Genomic DNA, 24,872 nt, shown 5'->3' with positions numbered 1-24,872 from the left:
CTATTTTCTATTTTCAATTTTCTATTTTTTTCTTCTCATTTTTTGGTTATTGAGAGAAGTTGTCTCTGCACTAGTTGGTTGTGGCAATTGTGGCGACAAATGCATTTTTATCTGCACGCAATGAAATGCGATAATATTTTAGTGTCAACAATTGTTAAAAGCACCATAAACTAATGCTTCTGCATTCTAGAGAGTGCCACGCCTCTTGCTGCTTGACGCACACAGAAGGCCATCTGCAGTTCAATACTTGAATATAATCAAATTTTGCTCCTGCCGAGAGACAGAGAAAGATGTGCTGGTTGAGATAGGCGGAGCACCGGGACAGACATAGACACAGTCAACTAGGCAGCAGTCGAAACGGGTGACCATTGTATAAAAGGCCAAACAGCAAATGGCAACAGCAACGGCAAGGGCACTCATACCCCAACTCCTTCTCCTTCTCCGTCCCCTTCTCCGAGACTCGTCCTCGAAAAGGCAATGGAGCAGCAGCTTGAGGAGTAGGAATAGGACGAACGGGACGTACGGGATGGAACGACGTTCGTCCTAGTGCATTACAGACCATTGAATAATTTCCATTGTATGGCGACGAGGCAGCAAAGCAGATTATGAAAAATTGACGTTATTTGCATATGTAAATCGAATTTCAAAAAATTTGTGAGAGATTTTAAAGCGGCATTTACAACGCGATAAATTTCTTTTTTTCCGACAAAAAGTTTCTCATCGTGAAAAACTTTTGCAAGAATAATAATATGATAGAAAATGCTCGTATCGAGTTACAAACCTTGAATAACTTGAGTGTCATAACGACAATAATGTCGGCAATCATCATGAATCGCTGTTGGAATTTGGTATAATTGAGATGACCCTTAAAGATGGATGAATAGATTTGAATGAGAGACTCGTCGTTGGGAAAAACGATGTTGTAGGTGGAGAACATGCTGATAAAACGTGGATCGACTTCATTGCGACCACCGCCTGCAGTGCCCATGGCAGCATAGAATGTCATATCCTTAAACTTCTTCCAGTTGAGATCCTTGTCACGGTCAAACATGCCGCCCCGCTCAAAGAACAGCTTCAACAGGGCAATGGGCTGTTGTGTGCCATAACTGATTGTTGTTTACAAAAAGAGAGAGGGAGAGGTGAAAGTTGACTGACAGTCTATCAGTGTGTTCCTGGCAGTCTCTCATGCATGAGAATACGCAATACTCACTCATCCACCTGCGGCATGTTCATGTCATCAATAAAGCAGGCAATTTTCTTTCCCATCGGTGGCCCGTACGTATCCTTGGTGCGTTTCTCGACCGCAGCCTCCAACGTTCGCTGCACATCCAGTGATGAAGTTCTTGATGAGAAATTTATATTGAGTATGATCTAAAAGGGTAGTAAGAGGTTTAAGGAATCAATATTAGCGCTTATCTTCACATTGGCCCCAAACATTTTTCAATTACATTGACAGTGGGATTGAGATTACGCAAATATTGCATGATGGTTGCAGTCTTTGATGTGCCAGCCTCACCAACAAGAAGGACGGGTCGTTTGATCTGCAACGACAAGACAAAATTAAAATGCTAAACTGGAGGTCACATTTCAACTTACTTCGCTCATGAGGGATAGTAGCCGATTGGTGCGCGTATTGTCGACAGTGGGTACGAGAATCTCGCTGAATTTCACATCCGGGTCATGGGTATAAGGCTTGACAACCCACTCCCAAGCCAACCAACAGTTCTCGTTGATGTCCCAGAAATAGTCGTAGAGTGTAGGCTTTCCCTGTGGAAATTGTCCACCCGAAGCTGGTGACTCACGCGTGTCCTGAACTAGAGGAAAGCCTGCAATCCGTTTCATATACTCATCGAATATGACCTGATGCTTTTCTAGCAAACAGGCGCCCAGGGATCCATAAACGGCTTGCAGAAAGCAGCACTCCAAGCTATCCGTGTTGTAGACCTTCAGGACAGGCTCATCCGTGTTCTTATTGTCGGGTGGACCATATGTGGGCAACAGAGCATCGTAGAGATTGCAGAATTGTGTCACCATATTCAGATCCGTTTGCATGATGACCATTTTAAGGGGATTGCCTTGTGTGGTACCATCTAAGCCCTCTAATATGAACGCTATGGCATTTGTGATTATCTTTTCAAAGAAATCATTGAGCATCTCCCGTTGCGACTCCGGCCGAGTCAACACCCAACGCTGCCAGTATGGACTGTAACGGAGATTCTTAGGATCCACATAGACCATGCCGGCACGGGATACGGTTGCTGGCGAGGCATAATACAAATTACCGACCTCAAAGAGAAGAGCACAATAGTTCTCGAGTCGTATGCGCTCGCCATTCGCTAATGTCAGCAACTTGTTGTCATCCATAACAGAGTTCATGTTCTCAATCCATAGTGCATCGACGTCACCATCAAAGCAGGCATAGCGTCGCTCCTGTTTGCCCAGAATTGTGTACGACAGTGTTAGATTGCATTAGCCTGAGTGTGTTATTCAATGCCCGCGGATTCTGACTGCATCTGATGCGAATGCTGGCGATGGCGATGGAGATGGCGATGGCGACGACACTGTCACTGTCACTGGCGCCAGAGACAGAGATTACCTTGCAATGTCAACTGGCAGAGTAACTGAAAGAGAGTTGGCAGGCGTAACAGTTGGAACAGTTTGTTTAGCCATTGCCGCTCTGTGAACCGCAGGTTGTGCAATGGGATTTATTAGCGAATGGCGAGATTTCCGCATGAATGATGCACACCCACCACATACCTTATATAGAAACAGCACCACAACCCAGCCACACACTCTCCAACTCGCGGCAGTAACAGCAGCCGGCGTCTGAATTGACACTGACACGGCTTGTGTGTGTGTGTGTGTGTGTGTGTGTGTGTGTGAGTGTGTGCGGATTAGCTGCTGCTGCACTTCAATTCAAATGGGATAACTATAGCGCCAGCGACGCGTCGCGACATGTGACAGAACCTGCCTATAGCTCGTCAGAATCCGTGAGGTTGCTGAGAATATTGCTCTACTTACCTCACGCTCTAATGGCCTATTCATTTCACGGAATATATTTGAAAATAAACCATCGATCCAATCTCGAGTTTCCATATCCAAATATCCATACAACTCAATGACTGAGCATGCCTGTCATATATTAATATTAAAAGAACGTTGAACTTAACTTTTAGATTTAGTGCAAAATTTATAGAGTTTCAATATTGTACTTGAAAGCCTCTTATTAACCTATTCAATGTCCGCATTTAACTTTACTTGACTTCCCTTTCCTTTTTCCTATTAATATGTAGTTTCCATTGAAATTGAACAATTTCACATGCACTTATAACCTGGCTAAGAGCAAAACGCCAACAACAAATGTGAAAAAGGGAAATGCTGCATGAAAGGAGAACAAAATCGCCAGGGACGTAACACTGCTAACAAGTTCCCTTTCCTATAATGGGCGAACTTGACATAAAAACAGAGAAAGAAATTGAAACAATTAACTGGACTGCAACGCATTCTGAATGCTCTACACGTTTACTAAGTTATTCAACTGAATACAAGAATAGCCTGAGAAAAATTTCTGCGGAATGTTAAGCAAAAATAAGTATTTCAAAATATCTTAGACCTAATAAATTAATAAAATGTAGTAATATTTAGCACACGTAGTCATAAGTAGTATGTAAGACTGTATTATATTCTAAATAGTGCTATTTATTAATTATATTTATCGCACTGTAAATATAATTAATCATTTATCGATTACTAAGAAGCGCCCTCTGGCGTGAATAAGAGTTAGCTCAAATGGAGCAAGCGTCACTTTTTGAAGAGACGCCGCCTGGTTAAGACTGAATAGATTATAAAAGATCGGAAATCTGAGTATTTACTTATTAAAATAACCCCTGACTATAAAAATATGTTGTGTAAGACGTTAGATTGATAACTAAGTTGTTATTCCCATTGCCAGAGCAATGTGCGAATTGCCAAGGAAGACAAAGCAATTTGTGTGAATGGAGGAAGCGGAAGGGAAAAGAGGGGGAAAAATGCCGGACCACTTACCTTGGGGTTAAGCACAGTGCACTTGGTGGGCAAGCTCATGTGGGTTTGCGCTTTGATCAGAGCATTTATGACGACAGTTTTGCCACCACCTGTTGGACCCACAAGCATGGTCGAGTGTCGGGTCATCATGGTCTCGTACATTTGCACCACTTTGTCTTCCTGTTGTTGGGGCCAGAATGTAAAGGTAAAGGCAAAGGTGAAGGCGTTGCCGTTGTTGGGATTTAGTTGTCATAAATGATGTCGTCAGCGGGCGGTCAATAGCGGGTAAGATGGGCAGGAGGGGCAGACGCAATGACATCAGTTGGCCAGCAGTTGACATTGTGTGTGACATTTGTGTCATTTGTGCAACATTTTGTTTGATGAAAATGGCAAAAGTGTTGGCAAAGGTGTCCAAGGTGACCAACGAAGGTGGAGCACAAAACAGAGAAAATTGTATTAGTGAAAATTGTCAGTTGAAAGGAGCAAAGTTAAAATTAGATGTAGGCAGGCTGCTGACTTCTACTGGGAAAAAGTGTGGCCCACTCAGTAAGTCAGTTCTGTAAAATGCTTCGTAACATTTCCGCCATTTGCGATTATGCGACAAAGCGCAATTTACAAAGTGTCAAAGTGTCAGGGATGACAACGGGACTGCAGCCAGGACAACTACTTCTTTAAATTTGGCTCTGTCCGCTGCTGCTTTTTGCTTGTCAGCAGTGTCATGACTGTGCACAAGTACACAACTGACAAAAACAAAAGCCACAACGACAACAACGACAACAACAACGAGAAGAACAACGAAAAGTAAAAACACACACCTGATCGGGCAGCAGGATGTATCCATCGTTGACAAGGACATGACGCACAGCCGCATTAAAGTCTGGATAACCGATGCGTGGACAATCGATGCCCGGAAACAGATCTTTAATAAGACCCAAGAACAGAGGCACATCTTCAAATATGAATTTGGGAAAGTTCATGTCACGGAGCACTCGCATCAAGACAACTGCCTCGGGCAGATCATCCGACTGACGCTTCATCACGCCCGCCATTCTCAGCACGGAGTTGAGGGAGCGTAATCCCCAATCGTAATGGCACTGCTTGGAAAGCTGCTCCTGGGCCAGAGCATACAGCACCGTCATCTTCTTGGCCAGCACCTTGGCCGTTAGGAAACCATCAGAGAACAGCGAGATGAGGCAGATAAGCTCCAGATCGGGCTTAATGCAGGTGACAGGCCGGAACAAGGCCTTCACCGACTCGGGCAACTCGGTGCGTCCAGCGTAGCCAGGATTCATGGTGACAAAGACGCCAACCTTTGGATCCAGACTGATCTCAACGCCTTCAAACTGTATAGACCTGATTTATAGCTATATTTTTGATATAAAGTATTTGTACGCACCACAAAACGCTTCAGTTTGCGAATTAATCCATTGCGAATGGTTTGCAGCTGAGTGGAGATGACACTGAGCACAGATATATCAATGCGATTGAACTCATCGAAGCATCCCCAGGCGCCACACTGCACCAAGCCGGACAGGATCGTGCCTACAGCCCTGAAGTCCATTCCCTCACCACAGTTGGTGACCATGCAGAGCAAGCCCATTGCCTTGGCCAGATCCTTGACCGTTTCGGTCTTACCTGTTCCCGCTGGTCCGGCTGGGGCGCCACCCAGATTCATTAGCAACGCCTGGGTGATGGTCAGATAAATACGATCAGTCAGTGGAGTGATGACCAAACGTCCATTTAGGCCCATGTACTCATAGCCATAGTCGAAGCTGCCCGAGCATTGAATGACATGGAGGTTGTCATAGAATTTGACCCAATAGAAGCGCAGCTGACTTTCCCAGCTGAACTCGCTGGAGTCGAGTACATTGTCCCTCACAAAGTTATCGATAATGTCCCGAGCATGGACATCAATGGTGCAGATTGCCTTGAACTTCAGTCGATCATTCCGTGAGAGATTGGAGCGCACCTTCAGCACCAGCTCCTCTATTTGATAGTTGCTCTTGTTTAGGAAATCCTTCATGGCACGCATGTTACCATGATTCTGGGCCTGGTCGAATGCCTCCTCCACCTCGGCCGTCCACCAGACTTGACTTGCCGCCAGCCCGACCATGCCCTGGTAGTTCATTAACCAGTCCGGCCTGTGGAAATCGAAAGTGCCCAATGACTGTCAATTTAATACAATTGGTCATAAATATGCCGAGACATGCTTCCCGGCTTATACAAAAAAAAAAAAAAAATAATAAATCGCGTCAAATGACAAAATTATACAGCCGCAAGCTCAGTTTCTCAATGTAAATCGCTGGCCATAAAAGGCGGAAGCAGAGTCCTTTCCGGAGTCACTCCCCCATAAGATATATTTATATATACATACATACTCGTATATATGTTTTTTATGGTATTCACTTACCTTGAAATTACCAGATCGGTGCCAAAGTCGTAGACGCAGGTCTTGGTTATGTAGCGATTTGCGCGACGCATTTCATCCAGCACATCGTTCATCCAATGCTCGACTCGACCCTGGGCCCGTACTGTCCGTTTGGTAACAAAAGACAATAACCACATAAATAAACCCCAGTCGCCAATATCAATAAGTGTATACAAAAACAATAAAACTCAAAGTACCAAAATTACAACAACATCATCATCAACAACAAAAACAACGAAAGCTACAGCTTCAGTAACAAAAAAACAATAACAACATCAACTGAATGCGCAATCATCTCCAGCAGGGGATTGCGGAGGGTGGCAACGGCAACGCCGACTGGCATCAAATTAATTAAAAGAAATTGGTCAGCCAGCCAGAGAGACCAGAGAGCCGAGAACCATAAAAAAGTTCAATTTTAAAATTGGCAATCAGTGCGTAGGGATTGTTGGGCAATGAAGCGGTGCTGGTCAGAGGGGCAAGGTGCGGAGGGCCTGTACTTACAGATATTACGAAACTCCATAACCTCGCCCTCGCTGGATATCATGGCGGTAACAAGTGTGTGGCTTCCCTCCTTGACCAGACGCAGAGACTTGACATTGTCGTACATCTGCGGATGTGGAATGAAAATTGTGAAATCAATGCGCAAAAACATTTTTATTTATAAGCCAAATAAATTCATAAAAATTTACCACCGAAAACTCTCATTCTCATTCCCATTCTCATTCTCTTTCTCGTCCTTTCTGGGCATGGTGCATGTGTTGCAAAAATTGTGTAATTTCCGCCCTGGACAGTGGCCAGAACGCATAAACAGTGACATTAACTTTTATGGCAAGACTCTCGTGCTCTTATACTCAGACACACACACACACATATATATATATACTTATACATATACACGCCCAGTCATACATAAAAATAATGTTGCTAGCAGTTTAGCAAATCTGTTGTTGTCACACCCATACTCTCATACTCCCCTACTGCCATTCACCCATTCACTCATATACTTACTCACACTCAGTACACGCCCGTAGGAACTTCAACCCACCTTAATGATGTGGTTCTGCACTGCAGATGGCTCACTGCTGCCCAAAATCGAGAGCAACTCATCGGTGGATATGAAATAGAAGCGCGGGAAAATGCGACGTTTCGAGTCCAAATATTCGTTTAACGACTTCTGACAATTTTCCAAGCCAATCCCCAGACTTTGTATATCCAATAAACGTCCCGGCACTGCACAAAATGGCACCACTAACGGATTTTTGGCACAATCGACCATGATCTGCAATGGAAAGCGAACAAGCGCCAGTTACAACACTGAATTATTATGAAAAGCAATGAGCACAGTAAGAACAACAACAATAAATGGAGCAAAATACCATCAAATATAATACAAATGGCAAAATATAAATACTGACTTGCTAACGACATCTTCGAATACCCTTACTACTAGGAACTATTAAATAACCAAAGCTTATCTAAAGAAAGTAGTCAAAAAGTTTCTTATGAAAAATAACATGGAAAAGAGATCATTTGTTTCAATACGAGTATAGCTTTACCCTTTTCGGACCACATCAATAATTTAAAACTGAATGTAACTAAGTATAAAGTTGTTAAAAATATCACTTGAATTATGTCAAAGCTGTAAATTTCATGAGATAATCAAAGTAAAAGGAAAAATATAGCCTGTAAAACTATTGGTAGTGTATACACATAATCCGAATGTCGAGAGCAAATCAAAATAATAAATCATTTCATAAATGGCATCAAATATGGCGGCAAATGTTGCAAATGAAACGTAAAGCAAACGAAGCAAGTGGTGAGCAAGGTTAAGTGAAGTTAAGCGCCTAACACAAAAACAAATCTACACATGAGCAAACACACACACATACACACATACACACCACAAACACAGGCACGACTGTCTACACACAGAAGGTGAAAGCGTTTGACTTTGGGTAAATACTGTACAGGCTGACGGTGCGTATGTGTAATATATGATGTATGTATGATGCTTGCCGGCAATGTGTTGTTGTCGTTGTAATCATGCTCGTATTTGTGAGGCAACACAATTACGTATACGCAATGTGGTCGTTTGCATGCGTATTATGTTTACCGTTAAGTAAGGCGTCGCCATATTGTCGGCGCACATTAAATCAACTCAAATAAATTGAGTAGATATTTTGGCTGTGACAGTGGCCTGCCCGACTACCAATATAAGCAAATATCCCACTTTCCTCTTTCATCTCTTACCCTGCGATACGACTTGTCAATGTCGTCAAATTTTCGCGCCTCCTCCGGCAGCTGGGTGCGTATGTCGCCGCCAATGAAGATGCCCTCCAAGTAAAGCCACTTGCGCTGCACAACAAGCCACTCGTCAATGATCTCAGAGATCATTGCTAGAGCGCGTTCCCATCTGTTAACTGTTTCCAGAAAGGGGCCAATAAATCTGCAAAGGACATTCTATAAGTCACAGTTTTGATGAGCTGTTAAACTACTTACTGACTCGCACCCATTGATTGCAGGCTCATGGCATTATCCTCCAGCACCTGAGTTATTTCATCTACTGGTCCCAATATCCAGCCACGATCTTCCATGCCCTTGAAGTGCTTGACAACCTTGAAGGTCATGCCTCCCCAGGTTTCCTCAACAGCGCGTACGCCACGCTCAATTTGCAGCTCCTTGATGGCATTTGTGAGGATCTGCTCGGCAATGTCCTGATACTTGTGCAACTGCATGGCAAACATATTCTCTAGCGTAAACCTCGCTGGCGACATATCAAAGTACTGTCCCGTCTTCTCCATCAGCTGATGCCAATGACGCTCTCGCAGTGCCTCGTTCTTGAGGCTAACCATCAGTGGCACGGTGGCCTTGAACTGTTTCATGTGAATCTCGAGTTGCACGCCAGTGGGCAATGTGCGCACCTGTTAACAGTCGAGTTGCATGGAAGTGGGTGTGGGTGTGTGTGTGTGGGTGTGGAATGGAGTGGGTAAACGGTTAGTTAGCGATGTCAAATCAGTTGAAACAATAGTGCGGTCACTGCGTGCTGCACCCTGTGGTTTCAGCCGCATTGAATTATGACGGAAACGCCTTCCTGTGGCTTCAGTTAGTCCGATAGTGGGCCATGTTGTATGTAGTTATGCACTACATGGTATAGTGTTGGCCCAAAAGCGCACTCTGTTTACATTGGCACGTGCTCTGCCTGCTCCGTTTGTTTGCACATGGAAAATGCATGGCAGGCGCGTCGCTGTGCAGGCATAAATTAAATACCAACAGAGACAACAACAGAATGGTACACAAAGTTGTCAGCAAATCGGGATATGTGAGGGGAGACAGAGAGAGAGAGAGAGAGTACAATGGTGGACAATGCTGTCGTCGATCGACACCCGCTGGCATTTTAATTATTTTCAATATTGAACAAATTGATTTGCATTTTGGGACGCTGATTATGCAACAGCTTCCGACTTGGTTTATACGAGTACTACGACCGGCGCACTGAGAACTGACATCCAAAATTATGCATGATAAAAACTACATTAAAATGTGTGCATGTCGACTGATTATATTCAAATTTGCCTGCACACTGCGCTATTTATATTAATGATAAACTAATGAAATAGTTTGCATGCTAATCTATGCATGCAATCACCATTCACAGATATGACTACGAATACCCCTATATAAGTAGAAATTGTCCCGCCCCTCTACACCACTTGCCGGCCAAACAGCAACTCGCTTCATTTGGATGGACAAAAGTTTTTGGCGCGACAAACTTTTCGCTTGGCCAGAGAAATTCCTCAAAAACTTGTTAGTGAAGTAAATAAATCAATTTGTCATAATCAGTTTAGGTGCAAAATTTCATCGCTGTTAGGCCAAATTTCACTTTTCTTGTTGCTGCAAAAGCAAAGGAGAAACTATGGCGACAGAGAAAGTTTTGGGAATTCGACTCTTAGATATGCCTTATGGCCAAGTGTTGAAATAGATTAAGATGAAATCCCGCCTGGTAGTTAATTCTTTTTTCGATTTCGCTTGACATACCCCATGAGAAGTATGTCAATAGGGTATAAAACTTGACTTTACATCAACGCTTACTGCAGAGCTATAAAGTATTTGGCTGTGTTATTGTTTTTCCGCCTCTGTAATTTTATGAAAATGCAAACAGCCCGAAAACTTTGCCAATTAGACGAAAGTTTTTATCATGAATGCCTTCGGGGACGCGACTTACCGCTTTGGGCATTTTTCGGAATTCTTTCAGATAGCTCTCAACGCCCTCGGTTAGGAAAGTGGGATCCAAATCGACCCACAAGGTTTTGGCCCAGACTTCACGGCCATTCTTTTGTGATCTGTACAGTTTGTAGATCTGGAAAGCAATTTGTTTAACCACATCTTTGGAATATAAATTATATGAGTTATTATAGTACTTGCTGTAATCCCTCGAACTCGGCTTGGACTCGGGCGAACTCGTTATAATCGACCATTGGCATATCAAACAGACGCTCAGCATTGGCCAGCTCTTGGCGTCTTAGCTCTCGCTCTGCAATTTTATGACTATACGGATCCATTAAGCGTACTCCGCGCTCCAGCTCCGCACCAACAGAGCCCGGCCCGTTCTCATCCCAGTCCTTGATGAAATCCTCCAGCTGTGAAGAATGAGAATGGGACGACAAAGCAAAGTTAGTACTGTGTACTCGTAAAGTGGCAGCATTTGATTGTTGCGCTTTGTGCAGGAACCCCTCTGCCACGCCCACGACCCCCGTCATGCCTTAATTCAAATAATAAACACTTCAAGTTAATTCATTTTACGCTGACGACGCCGTTGCCGCCAACAATTGACAATAATGGTTGAGCGCGCGGAAAAATCCAATTAAAATGCCATTGAAAGGAAATAATAATAGAGGGAAACAAAACAGAATTGCAGAAAACGCAAAATTGCGGAAATGCAAAGCACTGCCAGGGAAATGGAAATAGTTAGCTCCCTAACAAGTTGCCCTTTCCAACTAAACGTTATCGTCATCGGCTCGTCAACTTACATCAGTCCAGAATACTTCGATTTCCCCGGAAGTCAAGTCGGCAAATTTTTGCTTAATTGGTTGTAGCTTCTCCGAGCGATACAGAGCCGACAGAAATAGACGCTTCCAGCGCTTCTCCAGATGATGGGCCATCAGCATGTCCTCGTATGAGAACTGCAAAATAAAAGAAGGAGAGAAATAAAGAAATGAAAATAAAACGCATTCACATAAAAATTAAGCAATGTCCCTCAATTATTGCTGAGTGCAAATAATAATCATGAATAGTGCCGAATTCAGCTAACGAGCAGCCAAGTGCCATCTATTCCCTTTCTCTCTTTCGCTCTCTCTCTCTCGCTGTCTTTCGCTCACCCACAGCCGGAAAAAGGATTAAATAAAAAACTATAGCACAGCTTTCAGGGCCACCGCCGCAATTGGTCGCCGTTGCATAAATTTTGATGTTGCTTTTGCAGTTATTGCGTTGTGTGTATGAATGTGTGCATGAATGTGTGTATGAATGTGTGCATTCATTCATTAATTTATATAAAATGCAAGTTAATTCCGTTTGTCTGGCCAGACGATGGCCAGAGCAGACTAAGCGCCGCAGCCACAACGAAATCCCATCAATAAATGAACGAACCCAAAAATGTTGAGCACAAAGCCGTGCATCCCAGCACACCCACACACACACACACACACACACACTCATCACGCTCACCGGGTGGCCAAAATGGAGAAGCATCCTCGGCTGTCGCTGAATTTATGTAACCATTTCAGTGTTGGCCCTCTCCCGAAATACTAAAATCCATTTCCAAATGACGCTCAGTGGGCACCAAATATGCATATGTAAACAGTGCAGAGCTGCAGACCGCGATGGCTTTAGGGGATTTTTATCTAAAACTGCTCATTTGAATACAAAAATAACCACCGAATCGGGCAACGCGAACTTGAGCAACTCTCTTAGCTGCAAATTTGATTAAACTAGTAAATAAGGAGCTGCTTAACACAAATAACTTGAATAAATAACTTTACAAAGATTCGCGGACGCCATCGAGAGAAACAGAGAGAGAGTTGCGTGTCTATACAGAATTGCTTACCATTATTTTATGTTCACTTAGCACTGTGAATGTCTCCTGCATTTCATGTATCTTCTGCTCATTTGTCAACGTTGTCGATTGAATGGTCGCAATTGTTTGCATGACCAGCTTAAAGTCCTCCAGTTCACGTGTGGTTTTATTAAGATTCTGGCTCAGCGTCTGTTAGAAGTAAAGTATTCAAGATGATATCAGAAATTGATGCTTTAAAGTTTGTGGCTACTCACTTTGATTTCATTACGCATGGACCTCATGTTGTCGTTGACAAACCTCAACAGTTCCTCGCCCAATATGGTGCACCATTCCTTGGCATGTTGTATGATGCTCTCCAGCAATGGGCTTAAATTAATGCGTACACATCGGACTGTGTGATATTTGCGCATTTGCTGCAGAGTGGTCACAATGGTCGAGTAAAATGTAAATTTCTCATCGATTTCGACCAGCGTCACTTGGCGCTCGACAAACTTCTGGCATATTACATCCTTCTCGAAGGCCCACAGATTGAAGTACTTGCGGAATCTGATAATATGAAATGCAGGCATACATATATTTTAATGTATACAAACTCAAGCCAAATGATTTGAATTTGTATTTCTACTCACTGCACAACAAAAGCTTTGGCTTCCGTTACAATTTTTGAAGCCAATTCGTGAATGTGGACGATGAGATTGACAACGTCTTTAATGTTCACTACATCTTCGTAGAAAGTGTAATTATATTTCCATTGAGCACCTGCATCAATTAGTGGACAGTTGAGGCAAGTGCCGCTCATCCAACGGGTAAACAATTTCAAGCTACGGGTGGTCAAGAAATAATTTTATCATTTGTACATACTATATTTAATTATCACCTTACCGTGTCACAAAATCCTTGGCTGCTGTCACCATTACGTTCTGTAGTTCATTTGACGAAGGCTCCAGTACGATTTCAGACATCAACAGGACAGCACTGACTTCAAACATGGGTTCGGTCGACAGCAGACGGTTGATATAACATTTAAGATTCTCATAGGTCATGCTGTGGAAATATGTATAGCGTAAGACAAGTATTTAATTGTTTACGTAAGAGTACACCTACTCGATAATGCATTTGTATGTCTCCTCCTCCCAAAACTCATAGTAGTTACGCATCTTTTCCGATCTGCCCGTAAATGTACCCAGGACAAGACTTTCCAGCTTGATAAGCACAGGTCCCAAAGAATCATAAAGTTGTTTCATTTGCGCGGCTTTGCGATTACGCGATGCCTCCAAAAGTTCAAAGTAACCCTGGCATTCATAGACTCCAGTGCCGCAAGCGAACTCCTCCTGCTTCTTCTGCTCATCGCGCTCCTCTGGGGCCTGCAAAATGGTGATATTCTCTCCCGTGGTGGACTTAAATGTGCGCGCGGCCGAGGATTTGACGGATTCATTGATGCTCTGCGTCTGTGAAACAGGCATAACAGACTCCATTCGCTTTTCTATTTCGTCGTCCAAATTGAACAAATTATAGCCTCTGATCTGCTCAATCCGATTACGTAAGTCCAAGCGTATAAAGTTGATCTGCGATACAATCGAGGTCAGTTTGCGTAGTTGCGAGTTGATCTGGTCACAAAATTTGCCAATGTTAAATGATATCCAGGTGTAGCGAGCCACGCCCATCTGTATGAACAGTTCCGTGTCATAGATATGTTCACGGAGGAATACCACCTCCGACATTGACAAATTGCCAATAATCCCATTGTATCGATTAATGACCTCCGAGAGCTTTTCGTAGTCCTTGAAAAGATGCTCCTTTTTCATAATCGCCGTACGCAGCACAGTGGGCAAGGTGAATCCCAAATGCTCAAAGAGTTGTCCCTCAAACATCGTATCGAAAACCTCACGATTTAAATTAACCACGAAGTTCGTGTCGTATTCGATCAGCACTTTGTCGCCGACAATTTCTTTCCAAATCGGCAGTTTTTTCTGTGAGCTCGCGCGGCATAGCACTTAAAAAAAAATAATGGGAAAAACATAAATTAAACAATGATTACAATTTGGTAGATACAATAGTATCTATACTATACAATAGTATAGTACAATAGTAGATCGAGTTGCAAATATCGAGTTTTTAAAACGCAATTGGAATAACAAAATATACGCGTGCTTTTATTGAAAATATTATTTTTCTTGCATTGTTTTCAAGTTTTATTCAAACCTTGGCTATTTGGTAATAATTTATTATGGTCGTTGAACAAAAATTGAACGGCCAAACTCAATTCTACAAATTAACTACGATAAATAATCCCCTGTGAGTTGTCGATTTTTAATGGAAATCGATTTAATCAACTCGATAGATCGTTAAAAACATCGAGTTGAAGTACTCGATAATCGCTTCCGTGAAAATCGAGCTGTCGATATTTCGATATATGTTTACATCACTAGTATTAATACAGAATATCGAGAGTATATGGTCTTTAAATTATTACGGACTAAGTCGTCAAATTTGCATGTATAAATGTTCAACAGAACTGTGAAAATGTCGAGAACTAGCAACAAATTAGCTAAGTTTGCAACAGAGGTTGGAACACGAAATTCGTACGATATTTCGATGATCATTTTATAGTTATCGATTAAGGCTAATTAACAATCGAATAATTATTAAATATCTAAGGGTTATCTGCTAATTTTCATTTAAGATGTTTAAAGGTAATGAACGAATGAATAAACTAAACTTTGTATTAAATATTGGTCAGCATACTCACATTCACAAATTTGTATACACTCTCGATCTCTTGGCGAAATATCCTTAGCTTTCTTCTCTTTGATGACATTTAAAAATGCAATGGCTTTGTTCAGCTGCTGATTTGCATGCCGTGTTTTGCCGACCATCCACATAATCATCGCGGTCAACACTGTGAACCTGTTTATTTTACATAAAAATCCTATGTTTGTGGCATCAACAGCATTTTGTTCTACATCCTCCTCTTCGTCTTCTTCCATAAAGCTCAATGCTGGACTAACATTTTGATCGGATGAAACTTCCGCGAGGCTAATCATTTGACTCGCTCCGACGGTTGATGGATTCGCCGCAGCTATTGAGCCGCCACGACTCTTAATTCTAAGATTTTGCGAGGCTTCCGATATGTAGGTCACTACGGTGGGAATTACAGTTTGATAAGTTTAAGTTTGTCAAAAACTGAAGAAGAGAAAACCTACTCGTATCTTCCTTGCATATTTGAATGTTCAGTATGTTAGATCGATTGGTGTGATTTATTATAAAGGTTGCATTCTGCATGTATTTCTCAAACAGCATCTTCTCGAACTGAAACAGAACTGTCATTAGCTCAAAATATTGCTTAAAAGCGCTTCGCTTCAGAAAACTGTTTTCCATTGCCGGGTCATTTTCCAGACTTTTGAAGGCCATCACAGAGTTCTTCAGTCTTTTACCCAGCGATCGAACCCAGCCAACAGCGCTTATTTTAGATGGCTGAAGTCGGGGCATAGGTGGCGTCTTCTTATTGTTCTATAAGACAAAAAAGGGCAATTTCAGATGACAAGTAAAAGCCAATTTGGTAGAAGACAAACAAACCGTGAATTCTGTTTCTACGTTGTTGATCTCGCTGATAAAGAATCTCAATAAATTCTCATGTTTGGAGGCAACAAACTCCTGTAAGGTCTTCCGGGTATCAATAGCATTTGCATTGGTTAACAATTTAATGCCCTTGTCAGCTGAAAGTAGAGAATTAATGCTCTGATCGATAACTGTTTTGGCTTCCATTTCCAGCATCTCGAGGTGTTTATTGAATTGCTCCAGTGAGTACTCCCAGTTCTCCCAATTGCTGGGCAAGAACATATCATAGTCTACGGTGCGTATGAGATCATCCAGTAAACGATAAATCTTTCGCATAAGATTATCCACAATAGCAGGATCGGTAATCAGGGCCTTTAGATTGTGGCCAAACAAGTTCTCATATTGAATGAAAACACGTCCAACATATGCAATATCCACAGCCACACGATAAATGTGATTCACCTCATTAAAGAGCTTAGTGCTATCGAATTCCCAGCGCGATCCAGCTCCAGATTCCTCAATATGCTGACGACTTATCTTATAGGCTTGTTTCCAGCAACGCAAAAGGTTGGCACAATTGTTGGCCGTCTCATACGTGTAGGTGGCAGAATATCTAAGAGAGGCTTGTGTAATCTCAATTAAGACGTTGTATTTTTCTCTAGTTACCGGAAAATGTTGTCAAAGTTGATGATCTTCTTCACTTTCTGCACGAAAACATTGGATATCTCGCAAAGTAGTACCTGCATTTCCGGATCGCGACAATAGTAGCTGGACATTGTCCAAATGTGACGCAACCCGACCATGACATTGGGTATCTGCAGCACCGACATTTTAAAGCTATCGTAGTTCCGTATTTTCTACACAAAATAAATAAAGATAAACGTAATGAAGATCGAACACTAAATAAAAGTTTTTCACACACCTCCAAGTAGTCTTTGATGGTTCCCAAATAGTCAGAATTCTCCTTAGCCAGCTTGAAACGCTCCTCGGTTTTGCTCAACACATTGTTCCACTCGGGAAGCACCTTTGATCCATTGGCCGTCAAGCGATTAAGCACAGTCATCACAAATTCTGTCTTAAGTTGTTCCAGCGTGCCATAGAGATCGATTTCCATTTTGTGCCAATAACGATATTCAGCCATTGGAGTGAACTCATCCAGTTTGCTGTCCTTCAACGACTTCATTGTCTTTATCAGATACTTTATCCATCCATCGACAACATCTTCTAGCTGTACTTGTGTGTATGTGGGAATCAGATCTATTTTCTTGGGATCCAGAGGCACACGAATAATGGCTTCTTCGAATTCAGTCTCCTCCTGATCGGGTTGAACATACGAAGTGGGAAGATTAAAGGCCCACACAATATGATTAATAGTCCAGACAATTTCATTATCGAACTCCTCCATCTCCTTAAGCAGTCGACGCTGGATTGGCATAATCTTTGGTTGTGTTGCCTCTTCGGCAGCATGCTCTGCCGCCACCTTGGCCTTGGTCTCGTTCAGCAGCTTATCCCAGCGCTCGCCGATGGTCAGCTTTTCAGGCTTCTGTTCCACTGTAAATCAGTTTTGAAATCAACTAGATTGCTATCAAAATATGTAGAGTTGCTTACCCTCTTCCTCGGAGGATGATATTATATCCATGGCCACAGGCTGAGCCTCTTCTTCTTCGTCTGCTTCGGCTTGGGTCTCTTGAGTTTCCGCCATTTTGGCCGCCTGCATCTTCTTGGCCTGCGCTTCCATTGCCTTTTGCTTTCTGTCATGTTGCAAAATAAACAAATAAAATAAACACAATTAAAGGCGCTCGACATGTAAAATTAACACAAAGCGTAATGAAAAGCAGCTGATAAGCGAAATGAGCAACAAATACCAATAAAGGACAACAAAGAGTTGGCCAAAAGGACTTTAGGACTGCTGGCTGCCGTCTCTGACGAAGGCATTTTTTAATGTACATGCCTAAAAAAAAAAAGCACAGTCAAGAGCAACAACAACAACGGTTACTGTAACTGTTATTGAAAGTGGAACTGGCCAAGCGGTTGCTTTGGGGCAGCACTGATAGCTCCAGTGCATGGTTGAGTAAGGCTCTGCCCCAAAGTGCCATAAATGTTGGCTTTCAAGCCAACGGCAAAGACAACGAAGTCGACGACGACGACGACGATGAAGAGGGCGAAGCTGGCGCCGTTGATGGCAGCATGAAATCCGATTAAAAATAAAAATTCTTATCGGATGCGCTGTAATTTATGTGCGAAAAGGGTTATGCAGGATCCTCAAAAAAAAAAAAAAAACAAAAAACAAAAAAAAACAGAAACTGTAGCCGCGTCGATGGCAACCAGTGATAAACGCAAAACAAAGGGCAAACGAAAAATGTGCACAAAAAAAGAGAGAAGAGAAAAAAAAAAAAAACATGGAAAAATAAAAAGCCAGCGTTCACAGTCGGAGCACATTCAGCGAACACTTCAGTCAGCATAAAACCAATAAAGCGCGAGTACAACAGCCCCATCTCCGACTCTAGAATTCTCACTCCTCCCCCATTTCTCATTCCCCAATGCCCAATACCCAATGCCGAAATACAGACCGACCCCCCACGCCCCCCTACTCCCCCAGCTGCCCGTCAACAAACGAAGCGAACGTTGCGTTGCCTTTGTTAAAAGTTAAATACTTTTGTTGTTTAAGCGCTTTCAAACGAAATTCCGATGGTTTGGATAGCTCCAATAGACCGGGGCCCGATTCCTTAGCCTCGCTTGAAATATCCTCCCCGGCATCCCCAGCACCGCCTCCGCCTCCACCTCCACCTCCAGCACTGCCGCTGCCATCGGCGCCGCCTCCCTGCTCATCATTATTGTCCATTTGCTGAATATCCGTGGTGTCCGGTTCGCGAAATTGAAATTGAAAGGCGCTTTTGTAAACCTGCAATAGAAACAACAACAACAACAACAGCAGCAACAATAGAATAAGTGAAAATAAATAACAACATGGTAATATCATATGTTCGACGAGTCAAGTAGATAGAGAGTTAAATGTCTGGTCTCTGGTCTGTGAAGGCATCCTAATTGATTTGGCGCGTTGATTTGCCAAAAACCGATTTTCAGCAAATTTTCAATTTATTTTCATGCAAAAAGCAAATATTATGGCAGTCAGGGGGCAGCAGGTTACGCCCACAAACCGCAAAATTTGCAAGCTGCCAAGTCTTGTGAATGGGATGATTGGAGGGAAAGAGGGTTTCCCATTCAGCCAGCCTAATGGAAACCACAGCACATTTTGAGGCTATGATGAAGCAATTTGTGTTCTCGCTGTCCGCTGTCCGCTGCTCGAGGCGTTCGAGGGGCATGCAACCGTTGTCCCGTTATTCCCTGCACCTCGCCAACGACGACCGCCTGTTGTGCGCTCAAGCGCAAAAATCTTTTGGCAGAGCATCCATTTTGATAGATGACTGCCTTGTTTTAGGAATTAATTACAATTCGTCACATTTTGTTTTGCGGTTAAGAATGGACGCCGCTTGCAGGTTGCAGGACGAAGGACGAAGGACGAAGAAGAATGGTAAAGGCGACCAATGAACAGACGGACACTTGAATAGAAACTGAAGCTTGGCTTGGCTTGGAAGCCCTTGATTGATTGAATAACGTTTTATGGGGTGTGAAATGAGCGAAAGGGCGCAAATTTGAGTGATTTCAGTTGCGGATTGTGTATTGTATTATGGCGTTAAGTGGTCTATGTGGTTCGTCCAGATGAGCAGCTTAATAGTAGGACTTACCACATTCAAGTCGTGTCGCAGCGAATCGATTAGAGAGCCTCGTATCGAACCCAACAGAAAAAGTAGAGGCATTTCGGCAAAGCACTTTGATATATCCTGGAAATAGGCTGTACAAAATTTAACAAAATTAATGAGCAATTGCACACTAGAATGCCCTATCACAATTGACAATATGTTGGCATTGATTTTATGATTTCTTCTATTCACGGAGCTGGTAAATAGTGTAGTGTTAACTAAATAGGATGTTTAAGCACTTAGTTCTATATAAATACAATGAAAAAATGGACCAACTTTTAAAATCAAGAACATTCATTTTAAATATTTTGTTACTAAAATAAGATTATTTTTAGACCAAATTACTAAAACTAAGATTTTTAAGCTAAAAAATCTTAAAATCTTAATATATAGGTACTATTTCGTATCACGAATGGTCCCGTGGCGCTCTGGTTTGGCTTCAGTTGTGAAACAGTAGGCGGCGGTTCGAATCTTACTCGTTGAAAAATAAAATAACATTTATAAAATTTCTAAAACTAAAACAGAATAAAATGTCAATAAATCAAAGTTAAAAAGAAAATTATAAATATTAAAAATAATTTTTTTTTAATTATAATTTTAAGAACATTTATTCTTAAAATCAGAACTTGGTCTTATTTAAAATGTTCTTAAAATCAATATGTTTCCTTTATTTAAGAATTTTATGTTCTTGACGCATTTTTTAGACCAAAAATCTTAGTTCTGAGACAAAAATCTTGAGTTTAAAACATTTTTTATCAGTGTAATAATTTTTATATGTAGATACATATCTTCTAGTTATTCTATGTATCCATCAGAAGTATATTCAATATAAAAGCAAGTCCATTTAATAACTTACGAATTTCCCTGGCATTTTTGCGTAGAATATAAACATATTTAATCTTAGGATCAAGATTACTTGATGACATTTCGCCAAAGTGACAATGCAGCAGTGGAGTTTTCACATAAGCGGGAACAATTTTCTGCGAATTAAAGAGAATATTATAATATTTTATTTAAAGTAATACGAAGAACTGACAATCATATTTAAGAAAATTCCTTGACTCAGTTAAGAATCGATTATTTAATTTGATCTTATTTTTCATTTTAGAACCACACTAATGATTCTTACTCGATTAATAGCATGAGTCTTTGTACTTACCTTCACCTCAATATAGACCGGTACGTAGGACTTCTTTTTGGTTTTACGACCTGTCACAGTGGAAGAAAGAGATTAAGAGAGACGGTTAGAATGAAACAATGGGCGTGGCAGGTAGGTGATGAATGTGTTAAGTGAATGCGACTACTGTGAGCTTCTGATTGACGTGCAAAAGGCAGATGCAGTTTGTGGCATTTGCATTAGCATTGTCTCCGAACTCTATGGTTCCATTTAAATGCAATGAGCGGAATGAAACTTTGCTGTTATCTTTGTGCCGAGAAAAGCAAATCAAGTGAGTTGCATTCGCGAGTGAGGGGTGGAAGATAGGGGCGGGCATGGTTGTGGTGCGAATTCAAATTAAAAGTTGAGAAAGAAATGAATATTAGGCAGGCAAACCGAAATGAGAATCTTAAATATTTATGATGTGAATCACAGAGAGGACGAAGATTTCCGTTTGATATTAAGTTGGACGGGCTACAAATTTATGCGATGCATTGAAGTGTAGAAGGCGAGAAGTGCAGGACAAAAGGCAAAACTTTCCAAATTAAAAATGGCGTAAAGAACAAAGGATGAGTAATATTTACCGTTTTCCATATCAGAGCTGGCTGCACCAGAAATTAATGTATTTGACTGTCAAGTAGATTAGCAACATTCCATTGAGAAGAGGACTACTTACGTCTCGAGCGTGCAGAGCTCTTGCCACTGCTGATAACGGTGGCCTCCTCCTCGCCCTCGAACTCAGCCTCGAGATCAGTCTCCGCTGCGGGTCCATCGCCTGCCTCGTTGTCTGCCTGTTCCGTGTCCGCGGCTGGCTCCGCATCCTGGCCGCCCTTTTTGCGGCCCTTTCCCTTGGCAGCTCCTTTGGCGCCCTTCTTCTTCTTATCCTTTTTGTCCGGCGCCGAGGGTCGAGGCACTTCCTCCAGCACGGTGATCTCCTCCTCGACCAGCCTATCATAGAATGTGCGCCACACGTACATGATGACGCGATCGAGATGAGCTTGTCTCTCATAACGTTTGTTGAGAAAGTCTTCAACAGCTTGACGATTTTTGGCAACGAGGGCATTCACATGCTTGGGATCGAATACGCCCAGCTGATTGGCAATGATGGTTTTGATCCAGGTGATGCGCGGCTCATCCTGGCTAATGGAACCACCTGAATAGTCGCCAGTGCTCTGTTGTGATAGATTGGCAGACTTTGCCGACCCGCTTTCCGTTAAAGCCGACATCGGTGGTGTGTGGTGGCGCCTCCGAGGCAGCCCTCCACCAAAGGGCGCCTTCTGTTTGACTTGCCTCTCCCAGCTACGTCAATGTGTATTTAGTTGGTTGCAGCTTTGGCACATCAAACGGCGAAACGTTGGCTGTCTCCTTTTTCCTCCTTTTCCCTCCTTTTGGCGGTGGATATCTGTATCTGTTCTTGTTGTTCTTTCAATCAATTTCAGTTTCCGTTGCGCTGTTCGCCGTTGTTTGTTGTGTGTGCGTGTGTGATGTGGAGAGTGTGTGTGCGAACGTGTGCGTTTGTTGACTCCCGGGCACTTGGCGTCTGCAAATCCTTTTGTGTTACCTGGGACAACGTCTGCAGCCGCGGTGAATGCCAAATGTTGCAGGCCAAATATAAACGCTTTGAAATGTTGAAATCGCTGCTCAATTTGCAGCAACGTTATTTGAGAAATATTTCATTTCCTTTCATAATATCGCTTGCCGAAGCTACTTTGATTTTCTGTTTAAAGCTGCCAACTGAAATTTTCCCTGGGACTCGACAGTTGTTGTTGTTGTTGTTGTTCTTATTGTTATTGTTGATATTGCGGCGTTGCCTTGGAACGTTGTTGCCATTGTTGTTGTTGGCTAAGCAACCAACTCTGTTTAATATAATTTTGCCAGTCGCTTTGCCCTTTTGCCACCTGTCAGCTGCACTTGCAACATGCAACAGTACGTGAGCGAGAGTGAGATGGCAAAGTGTTTGCTTCCTTCGGGGCGCTCGCGTTGCGTTGCGTAAACAAAACACGCAGCGCTGACTTAATGGCCATGCACATTAGCAACGTGCCAGGGACGTTACCAGGCAGTCCACCCCACGCTATCGCATCCCTGAGTCCCAGTTTATGCACCTCCGAGCAGGTCAAGTGTATGCAACGGGCTGGTAAGTCGTCATTGGCTTAATAAACGTTTAAGTGAAATATAGAAATAGAAATATTTACAGAGCAATAGTAAAGTGCATTCGCTGTTACTGCCTTCAAAGCTTTATCCTAAGTTTGCTTTGAGTGTTGCAGTGTTGCAGTGTTGCAGCTGCCAGAAGGCCACCATTCCGTAATTAAATATAAGGAGCCCACGTAACGCAAAGCGTCAGCTGTCTGATTTACAAATGGAGATGACTTCGTGTTCAACCTGAATAGAGATAAGCTATGCCAAAGTGCAGTGAATACCAAATGGGTGTCGTATCACGACACGTGCTCATCTCTTATTGGAATGCTTCGCGGTCTGTTTGCATTCAATCAAAGTTGGCCGACTGCGTTGAGATAAGCTAAGAAATTCTATTTGCGAGAATTTTGTATAAGTATCTCTGAGTATACTTAGATCATACATTGGACTTGTTAGCGATTGCGTTGGCAAACTAATTTAGAGTAGTTGCAATTTTAAATTGGATTTGATTTTACTTTGATTAATTCAAAATACAAGCAATAAGCACACATCCACAACCAAACCAATGACTGCATTTTCTGTGAAATTGGTATCTAAGATATTGAAAATACACACAGTGCTACTTGCTGTTGACATTACCTTCAGGTGTTGAGCTTTGACTTGATCTATTCCAGCCACCGGCGAAACGACAGAATGACAGGAAGACAGACAGACAGACAGACAGAGTTCAATACTAATTGAAATAAATGAATGTTTTGTCATCGCAGGTTGGTCTAGATGCTGGATTAAGTGCCCAAAGCAATGTGAGCATCATTAAAATGCATGGTTCAAACTGTGCGTATACTTAATATAGCTTGTACAAATGTTGGTACAGATTCCGGGTTATACGTTTGTGGGTGTAATTTTTATACGTCATGTTTTTATTTGTATTTATTATTGCTCTGCTTCTGCTTGCCTTTGCACCAAAACATACAATTTGCTTGCAGGTGAAATGCTTCACGCGGCACGAGAAATGAGAATTTATTGACTTCTCTGTCTGTCGCCCTGTCTATCTGTCACTCTTGTCGCCTGTGTATGTGTGTGTGTGTGTGCTTCTATTTGCCTCTTTTATAAGTGTCTCTGGGCACGCTTTGCTCCATTCGTTTGCGTCTTCCATCTGCAGCACATGAGTTTGATAAACACACACCGCAGCTTCGAGACTCTGAAACTTAATGGTTCTTTGTGTTCTGTTTGCATTTGCGCTTAATAACTTTTCCACCATCGCGGTGCACCGTTACCAATCATTACAGTAACTTGGCGAAGTCATTACGTATACGTCTATTTATTTGCAACTGCATAGGTAGTGAACAACTCATATGATTTTCTTTTGATTCAAATAATAGGGTTCGTTATAGTTTTTACAATGAATATCATAAAATAAGAATTACCAAAATATTATATAAAGATAATTTGTTAGTTCTTTCTTAAAATAATAAAAATTTTATACAAAAATCCTATTTTTAGATAAATAAATTATGAAATCTAAATTTAATTTTAATATTTATTTAATAACTATGATATTACTTTTACTTTCATTCTTCTTTTTAAAAATCAGACATTTAATTTTTTTTTAATTTTGAAATAAATTAAAATTGTTGATGTTAATTTTTAATTTGAAAATTAAAATTTTACTCTTATTTTGAATTTGTATTATAATTAAACTACATAAAATCTGTAATAAACAATAACAAAATAATCTGGGAT

General features: G+C 41.9%; 2 protein-coding genes across 2 annotated transcripts in view; both read right to left on the bottom strand.

The window, feature by feature from the left end:
* The window catches only part of LOC117790908 (dynein heavy chain 10, axonemal-like), a 31,149-nt gene extending 11,247 nt beyond the window's left edge, over positions 1 to 19,902 (bottom strand). The window contains exons 1-29 of the mRNA XM_034630520.1: positions 19,826 to 19,902; positions 18,734 to 18,981; positions 17,688 to 17,830; positions 17,002 to 17,630; positions 16,746 to 16,936; positions 16,098 to 16,692; positions 15,725 to 16,031; positions 15,271 to 15,660; positions 13,626 to 14,514; positions 13,404 to 13,565; positions 13,151 to 13,342; positions 12,776 to 13,067; positions 12,552 to 12,710; positions 11,479 to 11,631; positions 10,870 to 11,088; positions 10,674 to 10,808; positions 8,951 to 9,372; positions 8,702 to 8,897; positions 7,497 to 7,730; positions 6,953 to 7,058; positions 6,434 to 6,554; positions 5,420 to 6,164; positions 4,839 to 5,366; positions 4,045 to 4,203; positions 3,022 to 3,132; positions 1,597 to 2,430; positions 1,449 to 1,541; positions 1,211 to 1,371; positions 782 to 1,106 (exon numbers count right to left, since the gene is read on the bottom strand). Of these exons, the coding sequence (XP_034486411.1) occupies positions 782 to 1,106; positions 1,211 to 1,371; positions 1,449 to 1,541; positions 1,597 to 2,430; positions 3,022 to 3,132; positions 4,045 to 4,203; positions 4,839 to 5,366; positions 5,420 to 6,164; positions 6,434 to 6,554; positions 6,953 to 7,058; positions 7,497 to 7,730; positions 8,702 to 8,897; positions 8,951 to 9,372; positions 10,674 to 10,808; positions 10,870 to 11,088; positions 11,479 to 11,631; positions 12,552 to 12,710; positions 12,776 to 13,067; positions 13,151 to 13,342; positions 13,404 to 13,565; positions 13,626 to 14,514; positions 15,271 to 15,660; positions 15,725 to 16,031; positions 16,098 to 16,692; positions 16,746 to 16,936; positions 17,002 to 17,630; positions 17,688 to 17,830; positions 18,734 to 18,981; positions 19,826 to 19,897 (8,811 nt within the window). The 5' untranslated portion in view covers positions 19,898 to 19,902. The remainder of the gene's footprint in view (positions 1 to 781; positions 1,107 to 1,210; positions 1,372 to 1,448; positions 1,542 to 1,596; positions 2,431 to 3,021; positions 3,133 to 4,044; positions 4,204 to 4,838; positions 5,367 to 5,419; positions 6,165 to 6,433; positions 6,555 to 6,952; positions 7,059 to 7,496; positions 7,731 to 8,701; positions 8,898 to 8,950; positions 9,373 to 10,673; positions 10,809 to 10,869; positions 11,089 to 11,478; positions 11,632 to 12,551; positions 12,711 to 12,775; positions 13,068 to 13,150; positions 13,343 to 13,403; positions 13,566 to 13,625; positions 14,515 to 15,270; positions 15,661 to 15,724; positions 16,032 to 16,097; positions 16,693 to 16,745; positions 16,937 to 17,001; positions 17,631 to 17,687; positions 17,831 to 18,733; positions 18,982 to 19,825) is intronic.
* Positions 19,903 to 21,664: 1,762 nt separating this feature from the next.
* Positions 21,665 to 22,659, bottom strand: LOC117792391. The gene has a single exon (XM_034632522.1). The coding sequence runs from the start codon at positions 22,220 to 22,222 to the stop codon at positions 21,665 to 21,667; it is 558 nt and encodes a 185-aa protein (XP_034488413.1). The 5' UTR covers positions 22,223 to 22,659.
* Positions 22,660 to 24,872: the final 2,213 nt, after the last annotated feature.

Source organism: Drosophila innubila, assembly GCF_004354385.1.
Source record: "Drosophila innubila isolate TH190305 chromosome 3R unlocalized genomic scaffold, UK_Dinn_1.0 2_E_3R, whole genome shotgun sequence".
Classification (NCBI taxonomy): domain Eukaryota; kingdom Metazoa; phylum Arthropoda; class Insecta; order Diptera; family Drosophilidae; genus Drosophila; species Drosophila innubila.
The sequence above is the reverse complement of the archived record's forward strand: the minus strand, read 5'-3'. Positions and strand labels throughout refer to the sequence as shown.

Excerpts from the sequence above, each read along its gene's own strand:
- LOC117792391 (XM_034632522.1), bottom strand. The coding sequence starts at position 22,222 with ATGTCGGCTTTAACGGAAAGCGGGTCGGCAAAGTCTGCCAATCTATCA.